General features: G+C 39.2%; 1 protein-coding gene across 1 annotated transcript in view; it reads right to left on the reverse strand.

Annotated features, from left to right (window-relative positions):
* Positions 1-18271, reverse strand: part of shc3 (SHC adaptor protein 3) — a 132476-nt gene that overhangs the window by 83098 nt on the left and 31107 nt on the right. The window contains exon 2 of the mRNA XM_033017729.1: positions 1980-2050. Within this exon, the coding sequence (XP_032873620.1) occupies positions 1980-2050 (71 nt within the window). The remainder of the gene's footprint in view (positions 1-1979; positions 2051-18271) is intronic.

An 18271-nucleotide genomic window follows, 5' to 3' on the forward strand; every position in this document is an offset into this window, starting at 1 on the left:
GGTCATAACATTTCCTCCACCCTGACCCTCAACACTGATGCCCCTTAAGATTGTCATGATCCGTCTCTTGTTCTACTCCCTGTACATCCATGACTGTCTGAGCAAGTACAATGCCAACTCGATTTTTATGTTCAGTTCGATCTACAATATTGAGATGAAGTACAGGAAATATACGAAGAACCTAGTGTCATGACAATGACCTAGCCCTTAATGTCAGCTGGACAAAAGAGTTGGTTGATAACCTCAGGAAGCAAGGGGGTGATCACAACCCTGTCCTCATCAGCAGAGCTGCTGTGGAGATGGTCGACAGCTTCAACTTCCTTGGCATCCATATCACCAGCAACCTAACCTGCTTCCTTCACACTGACGTGAGGATTAAGAAAGTGCATCAGATTTACCATATCCACAAAGATTCTCTTGAACTTCTACAGGAAGTATTCTGACATGATCCATCTCAACCTAGTGTGGCAACTGCTCTGCTGTTGACCACCTGAATGAAAGTGGTGAACACATCTAAGTCCATCAGTGGCTCGTCACTTCCATCCAGTCCATCTTCTCGGTGTGTTGCATCAGGAAGGTAAAAAGTATTGTTCAGGAAGCCTGTCACCCTGGCCATTCCCTTTTCTCTGCACTATCTTCTGGGAGAAGATTTAGGAGTTGAAACCAGGATATCTAGGAATTAAGTACAATTTCCCTACTGCTGTCTGACTCTTGAACCAGTCGTAACCTTTTATATCCCATTCCCAGCGGTGCTTACCCTTAATTCTACCTCATTCGGTTGTTGCATTCTTGTACTCTCATATTCCTTATAGTTCTTGGATGTTGAATTACAATCTTGCACCATTCTGCTTTTCTGCACTCATTTATTGTTGGAAATATTGTTGCATATATCATCAGGTATTTATTGTTGCATATGTCATCATTGTATACTGGTTACTTTGTAAGCTCCATGCGAACAAGGAATTTCATGGCACCCTGGGGTACATGCGAATAAATTATTGTACTCAAAGCACTTGATCATGTTTCACCCCTTGCAGCATATTGTAAATAAATCACAGACTCTCTGTGTACATAATTTGCAAGATCATTGAGATCGCTGAAAGATTGACATACAGCTCGACACCGTAAGCAAGCTTTCACTGTATTTACTCAATCCTTACAGGTTGCAGCATCATGTTTCTCATATATAATATGATCACTTAAAGTTTTGATGTTAATTTGATGTCATAAAGTTATGATGACCAGGATTAAGATTTGAAAAATTACATTTGAAGCAATTGAAGGTGCTCCCGTGTGGGCGGCCCGGTGCGGTGCTGAGACGCTCCCGTGAGGGCGGCCCGGTGCGGGGCTGGAAGGCGCTCCCGTGAGGACGGCCCGGCTCCCGGCTGGAAGGTGCTTCCGTGAGGACGGCCCGGCTCCCGGCTGGAAGGCGCTCCCATGGGGGCGGCCCGATGCAGGGCGGAGACGGTGCTCCGGTGGCTGAGGCGGCGTTCTGGCGGCGGCGACCTGAATCCGGGGCTCGGCCACGGGCCAGTGGATGACATCGTCGGGAGCTCGCGGGTCACAGGTTGATGCCTGTTTTCCGGAGCTCCCGTGGCAACAGCTGCGTCCGCTGGACTGGAGGGCGGCAGCTTCGACCACCCCCGGGCCGCGGAGCTTGAACCGCGGGACTGACTTACCATCGCCCGGTGGGGTATCGCCTCTGCGCAGAGGGAGAAGAGGAGGGAAGAGACAGCAACCCTAAGACTTTTGCCTCCATCACAGTGAGGAGGTGCTTGGTGAACTCACTGTGGTGGATGTTAATTTGTGTTTATTGTATGTTGTTTATTATTACATGTATGGCTGCAGGCAACGACATTTCGTTCAGACCGAAAGGTCTGAATGACAAATAAAGGATTCAATTCAATTCAATTCAATTCAATTCAATTCAATTCAATTCAATTCAATTGAGTCTTATATTTTTTATAATAGTGCCTTACCTTGTAATCTGTGTCCTTACATTGAAATCAAGGGAACGCATTGACCGTAACACTTCTATACAGCCTAGATACTGTAAAGAAAATGAAAATTACATCAATATATTTTTTCAATAATCATGTTTGAATGATTTTTCATAAGCTCTAGAATATTAATTACTTTTTTCCATATGTCATTCGGATAATAATTTATTTCTAGTTAATTAATTTCTTACTACATGTGAAATCATTTTAATAACTATTACTGACATTTATATAGCATTTACAATCAGTAAAATATCACAAGTCATTTGGTAAGAATATTAACAGCCATATTTGCCAACAAACTTGCTCCAAGAGGTAGGTTTTACGGTTGTATTTCATGTATTGTTTGAAACCTCTGCACAATAACATACTCTTTTACTTCCTTGGCATTAATGGATACACCTCCAGTGCTGCCATTACCACCCTTATGCCCCTGTCCCACTTAGGAAACCTGAATGGAAACCTCTGGAGACTTTGCACCCCACCCAAGGTTATGGAAGGTAGTGGAAAGTAAGACCTGTAACCTCCGGCAACCACCTTCAACTAGCATCGCAACCGGCTTCGACTAAAAAATTTCCGATTTTTAAAGCGGCAACCTAATTTTAGTTGCGGCCGGTTTTGAATTTTTTGAAATAATCGCCGGAACATAGAAGATGTGGAAACCACTTTCGACCATTAGGGAGACTGACAATAACCTCCGGGAACCGCACGGAAACCTTGGGTGGGGCGCAAAGTCTCCAGAGGTTTCCGTTCAGGTTTCCTAAGTGGGACAGGGGCATAAGACACCTTTCCACATTAAGGATGCTGTATCAGTCTAGGGAACCTTCATTGCACTCGCTCCATGGCAAGTATATTTCTTCTTAGATAAGATGATCCCAACTGCACAAAATATTGCAAGTATGGTTTCAACTAGACATCCTTGCTTGTGTATTCAAATTCCCTAATGATATCACTGGGTTGCCACCGTAATATATAACTTTGTTATAACTTAGTAGTATGTTATTTTACTATTATGATGGTGTTGGAGAAATATAAATCCTTTAATAATAAATATGGGCCTATAAATGCAGATACATACTGTTTTTTCCCAACATCATGCACCTGAAAATTCACTTAACTTCAGAACGAATTGCAATTGCAGCTATTTTCAAATGGAATCCCAACAGTTGAGAAGTTCTATCAGATAATTCTGGTTGAAATTCATTCTTTCTTTCTTAATGTCAGTCACACATGGGATTCTCATTGACAGCTTTGTTTATAGCATATCCCGTGGTCATCCCAGATTTATCCTATCCAAGACGTTCTCCTCCACATCCTTTTTGCAGCTTACAAGCTTCCTTTCTCTCCTTCCTACTTCTGACCTGAAATGTTAATTTTGTTTCTCTTCCCACAGATGTGGCCTGTCCAGCATTTACTATTCTTATCCTACAGATGGAGATGTTCTTCAAAGTGTATCCCTCCTCTAGACAGTGGCAAGGAAACTCAGGTCACATTTTTCCAAGGAGCACCTGTTGATGCCCCCCCTCCCCGCACACCCATCCCCACCCTGCCAAAACAATTCTCTCATAGAATGCCTCATTTGGAAAGTGTGCAATGATCAAACAGACAGCAAAATTGTTCATGGACATAATGTGCAATGATCTGTAGCAAACTTTTAATGATGCAGATCTAAGCCAAAATTCTGATGGTATAATGAGATCGCTATTATTTGATTTACCTGCAGGACAACTCTTCTAACTTCTATCCATGTACACCAATGCATGCTGTAACAAGTGTTTGATTAAATAATCATGAACTGGGATCTAACTATATTGCCACCCTGACTCGTACCAACAAGGTCCCAGCAAGGTTTCAGTAGATGTGTCTGCACAATGGTAGTAGAAATAAATGTCCATCTGGTGTTCCAGGCCAAAGAAAGGACCTCATGTCTTAGAAATGAGGGAGCAAAATTATTTATTGGTGGTTTGAAGCACTCTGCTTTTGTAAAAGAAATAGCATGCACCAAAACTTGTTCACTAAAGGTATCATCTATACTATTACTAAAACTCTTATGTTGACCACTTCCGGTCTGCGTTGTATTTAAATTTGCGCAAAAACGATCCCCATGGCGCTACGATTTTTCGCCACCTTACTTACCATTCTCCTCTGCTGCAAGTCAAATAAATTTTATTCAGATCGGTGACATAGTACAAAAGTTATGAAGGTTTATAAATCAAAGGGATCAGGGGGTATGGAGAGAAAGCAGGTACAGGATACTAAGTGGTATGATCAGCCATGATCATATTGAATGGCGGTGCAGGCTCGAAGGGCCGAATGGCCTCTCCTGCACCTATTTTCTATGTTTCTATGTAAAAACCACCCCTTCCGGAACCCACTGTCAATAACGAGGCGAGGAGAGTGTGCAGCCCGCGGGGAATGCACAGGCCGCGGAGGGTGAGCAGCCTGTGGACTGCTTCTGCAACAACCAGCACGACCAGCCGGAAGCTGCTGAGTTGAACCAGAAGCCCCTGAGTGAAACCAGAGTGGGACCGGGATCTGCTGCTTGAGGCCAAAAGCTGAAGGTGCGGAGTGAGCAGAGTGCGAGCTGCGTCTGCTGCGACCACCCCCCCTCCCCATACCCCCCCTTCCCCACCCCACCCCCCTTTCCCCCACCCCCTCATTTCCCCAAACTCCCCCCTTTCCCCACACCCCCCCTTCCCCACAACCCTCACCCCCGCCCCCCTTCCCCCTCACCTACTCCCCCTTCCCCACAACCCCCCCTCCCCACACCCCCCTGCCCCACCCCCCTCCACACACCCCCTCCCCCACCCCCCTCCCCACCCTACCCCACATTCCCCCTCCCCACCCCTCCCCTACACCCCCTCCCCCACACCTCGGCCACCCCCCCCCCCCCGCCACAATCCCCCCTCCCCCACCCTCCTTCCCTGAGGTGGAATATTGATTTGGGGGAATGGGTTGTGTTGGGGGAACAGGTGAGTGGTGGAATATTGCGTTGGGGAATGGGTTGCCTTGGGGGGACCAGGCCTCCCGTGTGACTGTGACCCAACAGGTCCCGCTTAGTCTAGTAACCTATAAATGTCATTGAACAGTGTGCTGGAAAGCTGATACTAACATTTGCAGAATCTCCAGCTGTGGATGGTACTGGTATTGGTTTGTTATTGTGTAAGGTACTGTGGTAAACCTTTGTGTACGTGCTATTGAAATAAATCAGATAATACCACACATGATGGGGAGGAATCGGAGAAGTGCTTCCAAGCCCTCAAATACATGTATTGTCTTTCTGCTGACTAGATAGCACACAACAAATGCTTTTCTCTGCACCTCAGTACATGTGACAATAAACTAAACTGTAAACTATAAACTCTTCTTGCTCCTGTAAACTCTGGCAGAACCAGCAAAAGAATTTCCCTATGAGTGTGATGTTATCATAACAGGAAAAATGACACAAAAGATTTTTCAGTAATCTATCACAATATTCATATAAGCTCCAAGCCAATAAATCATACCATCAACAATTCAAGATGTAAGTGGATGAACAGATGACCCTGTGGTCATGAGATGAGTTCCCACCTCCACAGAACCCCACATTTTAATTAGTTTATACAATCATATTTCAATAGCAAACATTCAGGATAATTTTTGTATCTGTTTTCACACCAATAGGAGCATCCTTAATGAGATTGCTGTAAGCCTCCAAAAGCGGGTAAGTTGCTGTATTCCAAATGTTTCGGACCAGGGATGGGTTGAATTCTTATCTGATCAACAAAACCTTTCATGCTGCAGGCAATGTAACCACATAACCACCAGCATAATTGTTTCTGACACTTTAACCATTAGTTTTGGTTTGGCCCCAAATGGGAATTCACTCCCACTGGCAAAGGTTCCTTCAGCAGTCAAAATTCACTGAGACTTTGCCAAGGACAGGATACCCGGGCATTAAATAATGTCAAGGATGTGGGGAAAAGTTCATGTTTCTTTCACTCCATTATAACCTCTCATGCTCTAAGCTTAAACTTCAAGAAATGTTTCATAATATTTCTGCACTTCATAAAGATATCCAGGATCAAGCAAATCATTTAATCTTAATGTTACCAAAAACTATTATAGAGTAAACACGTGGTGAGGTAACCTCAAAAAAGAAGTTTAATAAGTTGTACCCTCGATTCTTACACATCCACGTGTTTTATTGATTTTCAAAACTCACTAATTCTCAAACTCTACACCAAGGATTGTTTGCAAGGTTCCACATCTGGACTAGAATCGTGCAAAACTGCAAATGTGTCATGAAAGTTGAAATATTTATTACCGTTTAACAGTTAATCAGTATGCATAATTAAATCAGCCAAAGAAGGAAATAGCATCTGTGGAGACAGAAATAAAGTTCACATATCAGGTTGATGACCCATCAGACCAAGGAAAAATTATAACTCCACCAAATTTTAGCTTTTGGAGTTCTGGTCATCGACTGGAAACATTAAATTGTTTTTTACTCCACAAGTGCTGCCAGAACTGGTTAGGATTTCCTCTTTGCATTTCAAATTTTCAATATCTGCAGCGATTTCTGTTTTGATTATGAATTACTGCATTAAATCACCAGGCATGATATTCCTTGTTTCCAAATTTAAAGGAAAAAACAGCTATTTTTTATTGTTTAAAACTAATTTATATTTCAGTATTTTAAATATCATATTAGCATAAGTTTTACAGTACAGTGACATTTTGAGGTAATCATATATGAGACATTTTGATGGAAAATACATTGATATCATTTAAGTTGAAAGATAATTTGTCTAACTTGAAACATTAGCCTGCTTTCAACAAATAAGTATAACATTCATCCACCACTGCAAATATTTTAATCTTTTAAACATATGCCCAGGAATGGCCAGAAGTTGCTCTGATGGCTAAGCAGTAACAAAGCTGAGTCCTTAGTACAAACATGAACAAAAATAGGAGGAGGATTAAGGGCCTGTCCCACTTTCACGACCTAATTTACGACTTCTGCTGAGTTTGCCCTTGACTCATACTCGCAGCATGTCACAAGGTTGTAGGAGGTCGTAGGTAGGTCATAGGTAAGTCGTGATGCTAGTTGTAGGTAATCGTGGCATCAAGTAGGTAGGGGCGTTTTTTCAACATGATGAAAATTTTTCACAAGTAAAAAAGGTTGTGAATTAGGTCGTGAAAGTGGGCAGGCCCTTTAGGTCTCATAGCCCACTGAACCCTCTCCACCATTGAACAAAGTAACAAAACTGCCTGCAGGTTTGCAATTTATGACATCCCTGGGTCTGCTGGTTTCTAAACGTTTTCTACGAAGGAATCAGAATAGACTATACTGAATATTCAGGATCTGATGGTGAACATTATAGTTTCCATTACAGCTTGAGCAGCTCTACTTTGTAACTGTCTCTATATCTCGTGATTCCCTTTGAGCCCAATAATATATAAATGTCAGGTGTAATTATATTCAGCAAGTGGGCACCATTGCACTCTCGGGCAGAGAATTCAAAAAGTAAACAAAGACATTTCTGTTAATCTCAGTCTTTAATACCTGATCTCTTATCTTGAAACTGTCTCCTAAACCTTCCAGCTAGGGAAAACAGCCTGTTACGATTTACCCATTGAAACGCCAATGATTATGGGCCCATCCACAGAACAACAACTCTACTGCAGGAATCAACCTAGTAAACCATTTATTGTGCACAGAAACCAAGCTACACACCTTGTTTTCGATGTTAGGTACCTCAAAGCCCTGCACAATTGAAGGACACTCTTAATCTAGTAACTCCTAGTAAAAAAGATGGATTTACCATTCTGCATCACTTCCCATACCTGCATTTTCACTGCTGTACTTTCTGTACAAATTACCAGACACCCAAAACTGCTTTCAGGATCACAATATATGACATCCCTGTGTCACTGATTTTTGACAGTTATCCTGTAAATTAGTCTGAACAGACTATACTAAAGTTTCAGGATTTGCTGGTGAACATTATAGCAGGAGAAACATCCACAAGCATCTACAGTGGGTGCTCAGACATGGTCCGTTTGCTGGAAATGGTATTAGTGAGGCTATATTACACAGCTAGTAACACAAGGGCTGAAATTATAATTCAGGCAATATTTTTTATCTCAGCACAACAGAGCAGGAACTTAAATTTGGTCATTTAAATAAGAACCAAGTAACTGTAATAAAGGCCATGAAATTACCTGATTCTCAGAACAAAAAACAGTCTGGTTGACAATGTAAGGGCATTTGGCATTAGTAGCACGAGGTCTCCGTGTGACTCCCATCATAATGAGCTTGTTTCTTTTCACTATCCTTTGAATTGGCTAAAGATAACACTGAATTATAATAAACTATCAATAAAAACAACAAAAATTAAGCCAGATGGATAACAAACATGGACTTAGGCTCAAGGTTGCAAAGGAATTGCAAAGGCTGTAAAATCACACAACCACGAAAAATAAAATTATCAAATTTGCAGATTCATATATTTCCTCCAATTTTCCAGCTGCTCCATCACCAATGTGCCATCTCCCTCTGGTAGCAAAAGGCAATGTAAACAAGGGGGAACAATTCTAAATGGGGTATGAGAAAAGACAGATCTGAGGAGATATCTGCTCAGTCATTGAAAGTGGAAGGGCAGGTGAACAAAGTGGTTTAAAACAGCATATGGTGCTGAATTGTTTAGAGTACAAGATCAAATAGGTCGTAATCAATCTTTGGAAAACACTGGGGTCTATCCTAACTGTAGCGCAGTATCCAGGTCTGGGTGCCATTGTTTCAGAAGAAATAAAGGTTTTGAAAAAAAATTGCGGATTTCCAAATGATTCTATGGATGAGGGACTTAATACCGATTGATGGACTGGACAAGTGTAGTTGTCCAAGGAGGGTATCTGATAGTACATAAAATCACAGATAGATAGAGAAAAATTATTTCCAGTGTAGACGGCTTAAGAATTAGGAGCAAAGAAAAAAGGTGACAGGGAAATAATCAAGTGACACAAGAAAGTTTTGTTTTGACACAGTGGGTGGTTAAGGTCTAAGGTCACTGCCAGGGGTAATAGTGGAGGCAGAGTTAATTATGGTGTTCAGGAAAAATTGCTGGACAACAACCTAAAATAAAAAATAATTGTAGGGTTATGGATAGAGATCAGAGGATGGGACTATTCTTAAAAAGAGTCCAACAGATCTGATGGACTGAATAATCACCATCCTGGATGTAATTGTGTAAAATATGAACAAAAATACTGAATTCCAGAGATGGCTAAAGCAAGTGCTCTATACATTAAGCAACAAATAGTCAAGTATGAAAATATTTTAATTTTAAAAAAACGTTATTATTTATGATTCCTCCACTGGCACAGAATCGACATGGACACCTTCTCCATAAACATGACTTTCACAGTCTTTTGCAGAAATGACTTAAATAACCTTACACTTCTGCATGTACAAAAATAAAAAGATGTTTTTAAAAAATGCTGAAAATCTGATTTAAAAAGATAACATTTTGGAGTGACTCGTCTGATAAATTTGAATTGAAAATTGCTGGATGTTTGTAGCCCCGAAATGCAAATGTATCTTCATCTTCCAGATATTGAGGACCTGCTGGGCACTCCCAACTTTTTTTATTACAATATTTAATTTGCAAGTTCAGTCTACAGGTCTGGATGTATTCTAACAGCAGAGGAGGATTACATAACTCATGAATAGGTATATTCTGAAAATACAGGTTATATAAGGATCTGTCGGCTGTGAAATTCACAATATGTTCTTTTGAAATGCAGAAGCAACGGATTTCTAAATTGCAGAATAACGGAGTGAGTCACGAATGATTCACCAGAGAATCACAGCTATTTAACTTTAGACTTGTTTATAATCTTTTTCCGCCTTGCTAATCTGTATCAACAACATGAAGCATTTTAAGTACCTTTAAGGTAGAAAGCCATTGGAAAATGCTGCAGAGAGGCATTATGAGAAAAAAAATATTAGCCTAAAGAAGAAAGGAACGAAAAGTTTTGTCAAGCTGTGAGTTACTTCGTGGATCTTGAAGCAGAAATAAGAAATAGAGGGGGTCAGGAAGAGGATTCCGGTATATGAGGCTTAGAATGCTACGGGAAATCTACAGGTGGGGCGAAGCCAAATATACTAGAGGATCTTTATGTAGCTTTATGGAATTATGTGGTGGTTAAACATTTTATAAAAATGTGAAGAATGCAGGAGCACCATGTTATCTATCATAGAGTGTCTTCCTATTACCCTATGCCTATGTTTTTATAGGCAGTAGAAGTAACACATTTAGTTGCAACAAAATCCTTGGAATCCTTCAGTAAGTCATGAAAGTTGTACATAATGCTGCCATGATGCTCCAGTGGTGATGGAAATGTTTAAAATGGAGGATAAGGTATTGAATAGGAGCTATCTTGTCCTGGAGGGTAACAACTCCTTTGTTTGATGCTGAAGCTGCATTCAATCAGGTAAATGTAGATTATTCAATCATACTTCTGACATGCCTTTTCAAGATTCAAGAGAGTTTATTGTCATGTATTCCTGATAGGACAATGACATTCTTGCTTTGCTTCAGCACAACAGAACATAGTAGGCATGACTACAGAACAGATCAGTGTGTCCATATACCCTATATAAATATATCAATTTTAGATGATGGAAAGGCTTTGAGGAATCAAGACTACACCCATTGTAAGATGATTGATTTGGATTTATTATTTATGTGCCGACTGAAGCAAGGAATTCTCTCCATGTTGGAAAGTCCAGCTTTTATTTTCCAAAGAAAATTAGTTTTGCGTTGCGGTGATTAAAAAATAAGTAAATACTCAGACCAGCAGAAATAGGTACTACCAAAGAAGTAATGCTTCCTTCCTAAATTAATCAATTTTGACAACTTATCCAACATTTTTAAAATATTACTGCCTCAGTCTGTCTGTTAAACACTCTGTAAAATGGAAGCAAAGCATTACTCTCCACTTTTGAAATTCATTGCAGTTAGTGCCACAAATCAGAAATTCGCAAGCCTATTTCTGCTTTATCCCACATTTCATTAATCCTCAATTGTCTTTTTGTTTCCCAGTCTTTTTATTTCAACTGTTATTTTAGTTAGAACACCTCTGATTTTTCAAATGAATTTTTACTTTATATTGCAGACTAATTTTTCATTATTAAACTGAGTTTGCAAGATAAACATTTTTTTTGGTTAGAAGAAATTTCGAAAGGCCAGGCACTAATGACCAGGTTACTCTCTGAACTTTAAACATTCAGCTTATCCCTGTTATTGAAATGACAGGCTAATCTATCAATGTTGTTTTTAGGTCAACAAATTCATCCACTAACATCAGAGCTGGTGATGCTGGTCATACCCTGAGGGCTCATCCAACACTGCACATTTAATGACATTTTAGACCCTATAACAGACTTTATAAAAATGAATAAGTATTTATACTTGTTTAAATTATCACCATGTTCTAAAGGAGTCCTCGATTTCTTTTGCAAGTGAAATTGTTGTTTTTTACAACAAATGTAATAGGAAGAATTACAATGCTAGCTTGAGAATAACTGTCTGTTATGATGAATAAGGGAGCTTATTTTGTCCATCTCGCCTTAACATTTCACTGTTTCTGTTGTCATATGCTTCCCTCTCTTCTCTCTGTAATTTTATTTGTCTTTTTTCTTTTACTTATAACATAATGGATAGAATGGTGCTGGGCAAAATAATACGCCATCAGCTTCTTGTTCCATTGCGATCTTCAATGAATTTTCTCATTTATTTCATTAAATTCACTGCTTCCATTGCAAATTGCTTCGATTTTGTTCCCTGTGTTCCTCTTATCAACAAATAATCCTACCATTATAATTCTCTCACTGCAATCCTCTATCCTATCTGCCCAGCATCTTATTTCACTTTCTACTTTCCATCAAAGACCAAGAGAATATTAGAGGCCTGTTTCCTTTCATACATTTCCTTATTCTACTCCCTCTTCCATTCATTTCTCTGTCTCTCTGAAGAGATATTTTGTTTTCAAAATTAAATTATTTTTGAAAAACAGGCAGATTTGAAGAAATAAAATATTTGCAATTCTCTCTAATTATGCCTTCTCACTAAATTTTTCATTGCATGCTTGACTTTTTTAAATCTCATATTCATAAAATTAAACAATTAAAACATAAATTATCAAACTGTCAATACAACTAAATGAGATTCAAAATTCAGAAGAGTGGCTTTTTTGAAAATGTAAATACCATTAAATAAAAAAATCATTGTGTGTATCTCTCTCACTCTACAAATTCCTCGCCTTTAATTTCGACCCTGTCTCTCCCATATCATTCAAGTTCAATCAGCCAATGCCCAGCAATGAATGAATTGTTGAGGATCTTGGATCAGGCTTATAGTCTAGAACATCGTACAGTTTATAACTGCAGGATCAGTACTAGGATCATGGATTAGACAGGGTTATTAATCACACCTTCAATTTTTTTAATACAGGTTGAGACCTTCAAGTCTGATAATAATTATAAAATACAAAACGATATTTAATAACTATGAAATATAGTAAAATGGGTGATTGTTTACTTTGAAATATTCCTTCGGATTTATTTAAATACTGTATTAGAATTTTTTATATTAAGAAAATCAAAAGATATTTGCACTGCATTTTGAGGTGATAAACAAAGAATGCCCAAGTGAGGGAGACTCTCTTTTCTTTTAATATTATTAGCTCAATATTCCCTGAAATCAGATACTGAGCCGTACAATAAATTTGTAATTATGCTGTAACATTTTCAATACTAGTCAGCAATATGCTCTTATGATGCACATGTCAATACTGTCTAAAGTGGGCACAGGGTGAGATCAAAAATACCACGTTCTTGATCTGTCGTTTGAAAGAGACAGCGCATCAATTGAAAGATAGCAAAGACAATCAGTTAGATAAGTTTGATCATGTAATGCATTGTGTATTGTTTTGGTTGATATCGTTTATTTAAACCCTTATTTTGGACATTACAGATTTCAATCACCAAAAATATTTTATCAATTAAAAATACCTTAAGTCATAGTCATGTATATAAGAAAATGTAAATGGGAAAGTTTGATACAAAAATGAATAAAATCACAGAAATATTGAATCAAGTTGTGCAGACAGGAAATGTAAACATACACAATAGATATACTTTTAGAAGCAATAAATGAATAATTAGACCACAAGCTACATGGCCCATTTCATTCCAAAGATATGATTTAATGACTGCCTTCAAGTTGCTTGCATTCCATGAAGAAAATGCATTTTTGATGAGAGTGAAAGTTATTTTATAACAGTAATAGGAAAATCCAGTAGGACAATAGAGAATCTACCCTGTTACCTCCAGGACTTGGTAAAAAGCTATACAGGAAAAGCAAGGATAGAAGATAAGAGGGAAATAAGATCGTATATGGAGTACAAACCATCAGGGTGATGTTCAACCAGGAACTGAAGGATGAATAAAAAGTTCCACCAAGGAACAGATCTACTTTATGATGGCAGCTATAGAGCAAAAGACTATGACATTTTGTTATTGACCTAGCTAACTCAGGAAAGACCCTTACCCAGGTATTTGATCAATTTGTATAGATTATTCCAGCAGTGCACAATTGCAAACGCATTTTCCCAACAATGAAATGCAATATTGACCTTGCCTTCATATCATCTGGAAATTTGACCAGACATTTCCTGGTGCAACTTCCATCTTATTAGACACTCGAAGTAATGTTATTTTCAATTCCTTGTTTCTTTTAAATATATTTGGAGAAACTAGATTATGTTAGTTTGAAAAAACCCACCTTTGCTCATCACCAAATTATTTTTTTTAATAAGGTTACTCCCATATTTATCTTCCATCTTATAGACAAACTTCCTCCCAATAATGCCACTTATTGTCCATCCACTAACTTCATCATTCAAACCTCTATTAGAGTTAAACCCTGCCACCACCAATGGTTCTAGCAGCTTAATCACTATGATCCTAACAAGCTGATCTTCCATTGCCCCCCAAACCCTGATTCCTTAAAACTACACCACTTATTCATCTTGACTTCTCCTCTGAGACCACAATAGCCTCAAACTCCATCCCAACCAATTAGCCTGAAATGTACTTATCCTCTGTCCCTCTTGCTGTCAACCATTTTCCACACCCACCCCTTCCTTAAAGGAGCCTTGGTAGAAATTCTATGGCAGACAGATTAATTCACAGACTGAACTGCAATCTTGGGAAAGAGTTCTATTCATTAGATCAATCATTGTTTTGGATTATTTAAGCAATATCTTCAAATAATGCAAATTTGTAGGATAATCCTGTGCTGCACTCAGTGAAATTACAGGTTTATTCCGTTTGCGACCTGACCAGTTAACAGTTTGAGATGACTTTCCCTTAATAATGTGAATAAAACCCAGACTACTAAAGTAACATGCGAAACATATTGAACTATTTTCCCTAGTCATTGAAGGACAATTCTGAGAGGCTGCTTTTTCCCCCCTATGAGATGCGAGTTCACATTTTGAAGGTGTTTTGCAAACAGAAACTGGAGAAATTATATAAACAGTTTACACTTTTACTCCCTGGTCTATCAGGGAGAAGCATCTCTCAATTTGCCTCTGTAAAAATGTAAAACTAAGATGCAGCATTAGTAAAAGTTTAAATTATTCAATTTTAACATTCTCTGAAAGATTCTGTGTTGCCTATAGCACACAAACATTATAAAACGTTATAATCTTGCATTCGAAGGCAATAAAACAGCAATGTGGCAGGATTAGCCTTACAGGACCACGAAATGGTCTAATTGATTTCATTTCAACTATTGGCCAAATCATGCAGGACTGTGCTTCCAAACACTACTGCCAGCTATCTGCCACTCAAGCCAAAGCCCTAGTCCTATATGCAGACCACACTGTGAAGGGACTATAAGGTCCTGCAGGGTCCTCATCTGTTGGCATTTCCTCCTTCTGGACTTTGTGAGCAATTGCAAGACAATAGACAATAGACAATAGGTGCAGGAGTAGGCCATTTGGCCCTTTGAGCCAGCACCGCCATTCAATGTGATCATGGCTGATCATCCCCAATCAGTACCCCGTTCCTGCCTTCTCCCCATATCCCCTGACTCCGCTATTTTTAAGAGCCCTATCTAGCTCTCTCTTGAAAGCATCCAGAGAACCAGCCTCCACCGCCTTCTGAGGCAGAGAATTCCACAGACTCACCACTCTCTTTGAGATAAAGTATTTCCTCGTCTCCGTTCTAAATGGCTTACTTATTATTCTTAAACTGTGGCCCCTGGTTCTGGACTCTCCCAACATCGGGAACATGTTTCCTGCCTCTAGCGTGTCCAAGCCCTTAACAATCTTATATGTTTCAATGAGATACCCTCTCATCCTTCTAAACTCCAGAGTGTACAAGCCCAGCTGCTCCATTCTCTCAGCATATGACAGTCCTGCCATCCCGGGAATTATCCTTGTAAACCTACGCTGCACTCCCTCAATAGCAAGAATGTCCTTCCTCAAATTAGGGGACCAAAACTGCACACAATACTCCAGGTGTGGTCTCACTAGGGCTCTGTACAACTGCAGAAGGACCTCTTTGTAAAATTAATGTTACAATTTGGAACAACAAATTAGATTGAGAAGGTTACCACTTGTGGCGACATAATGCTATATCTTCCACAGCAGATAATTGAGTATAGTCTGTGGGTTTATTAATTCAAACTTTTACTTATTTAAGCAATTTAAAAAGATTCTGAAGCAGAGGCTGTAGTTTTATGTCCCAGTCTAGAAACAAGCACAAACATCTGGGTGAATACTCCATTGCAGTGGTAAGAAAATGTTGCACAGTGTGGTCTTGTCTTTCAGATAAGATGTTCGGCTGAAACCCTATCTGTGATTCCTAGTTGATGGAAAAGATCCCACTTGGAGATAGTCCCAGCACCCTGGCAAATATTAATCCCTCAACCATCAATTTATTCCTCACTGAACTAAATTATTTGGCCATTGTCTCGCCACTATTTATTGGTGTTTGCCGGACACAATATTCTGCCTTACATTACAATGTAACAACGATATTTAAAAAAAAAACATTTAATTGATTAAAATCTACTTTGACATTTTGAGGATCAAAGGTGCGAATATAAATGGAATCTTTGCATTTTTTTCTTATAATCTTTTTTGGCCCCGAAAATGCTCTGTTATATGTATTTCAGACAAAGCATCAGCTATGATGTAATGTCTGGCAATACCAGTCTCCTAAGCAGAAGCAATCACATTGTTGAGTAACGTGTGAAATTACTGTAAGCGACTGCACCAGGTGCAATCAAATCGAATGGAAGCTGCAGAACTCAGGTTCGTGAGCAGAACCTCAAAATTAGCACAATTTTCCAGAATTGTCTGGGTTTTCTTTGTAATGGAAAATGAACAGATTAATAAAAATTTATTTGACTTGGCTCTAATGAGCCTTTCTTTAAGTGGACAATTTCACCGATATCAAATCACATCGCCCACTCACAATGTTATATAATTAATGACCTTCAGGGATAAATTTCACAGGAGGTGTAACCATACACATAAGATAAGTCGATTGGATAACAGACAGTCATGAATTGAGCAAATATGCATTTTCATTGGAAGAAGAGCGTTTGTCAGATGAACTGCTTTTTCTAAATATAGATTCTTCAAGCTTTTTTAATCTAAAAATAACCTTCAGAATACTGAGCTGATAAAACATCAATTGGGAAATCTTAGTGGAAAAGCAAAGCTGACACATGTATGAGGAGTTGAATGGCTTTCTGGGTTATATCTTTCTCTACCTTTAATGACATCAATGGTCCATATTTTTACTGTCCAATACAGAATTTTGTAGGTGAAAATACTCCAGCATAACATTAGCTTTAAACAAGATAATAACACTATAATTTTAATTGTTCAAGATTCTGATGAAGTGCATTGAGAAAATGGTTGTAACACAAATAAACATGGAGAGGAGGGAGTCAGACAGAGGGTTGGTAAGCAGACCGGATGCAAGAGGCAGTGCACTGCCTCGACGGTGGAGTGAGCCTCTGGAGCCCCTGCACCAGCATGGGGTTCGGCCTGACTGGGCACCACTCCGAGAGGCAGAGGACATGGACCGGATGCAACCTGCAGCTACATAGAGCGGTGGAGCAGCGGTGGAGGACACCAACGGCTATGGTTGGCCAGGCCGACCGTGCAAAGTTACGAAAAATATTGAAACTAGCTTAATCATATATTAACAACAGGGTACTAAAATATATTGGGCCAGATAGTATATGCAGGCTGCATTCTAGGTGCCAATTACATTTTATATTACTTAGACATTAACAAATCCTCTGAAAAAAAATAAAGCATGTGAAACTGTAATCATAATTCATACCACTATTTCTAAATTCATAGAGAGTGCGATTGATCTGACTTTAAAAGTTTTTTTGATAATCATTAGGGAGATTTGTCATAGATTCAACAACAAACTTCAAACTCTGTGAATGACAGAATTTTTCATTAACGTTGCCCACCACTACATCTGGAATTTTTACCCCCAAAGAATAAACCAAAGTTGTTTTACCCAAATTTGTATCTAGCATACGTAAAATTCTTTTAAGAATATTGCCTGAGTCAATTTGCATTCTGTGTCTATACAAGGTTTAATGCTTCATCTGTCCAATTCTATTTCTATATATACTATATATATTTTAGGAGATGCCCGAGCAACTGATCGCCCAGAATTAGCATGAAATGTTCCAATGAATTTAAGGTGCTGTTTGGACAGAGATGGATGTTGCTGTAATTATTACTGGATCTGGAATGCTACATCAATTCTATGAGACCTATCCATTTGAACATGTTGCCACTTTCAGTGATCCCTCCTCTCATCCAGTGCTTGAAATCCTATCCTAATCATGGCTACATCTTTACCCATTGCACCAATCTATATTACTAAAAGTCTGATCTTGACCACTTCCTGTTGTTCTGCATATAAATTTTAGAAAAAACACTGCCACTTACGGCTGTGATTTTTGGCATCTTACTCAGAGTCCCGCTCCGTTGCGGACAAGAGGATTTTTCCCATCGATTAAAAATAAAAGAGTTATTAGTGTTTAAAAAATGTTGGGATTCTCTCTCCTGAAGGCCACGCCCATTCCATAGGGACTATAAAACCTGGAAGTGTTGAGTGCCTCAGTCAGTCTCTGCAAGATGGGGGAAGCGAGAGGGTCATGTTTCTCAGTCTG

This window comes from Amblyraja radiata, chromosome 3, assembly GCF_010909765.2.
Source record: "Amblyraja radiata isolate CabotCenter1 chromosome 3, sAmbRad1.1.pri, whole genome shotgun sequence".
Classification (NCBI taxonomy): Eukaryota; Metazoa; Chordata; class Chondrichthyes; order Rajiformes; family Rajidae; genus Amblyraja; species Amblyraja radiata.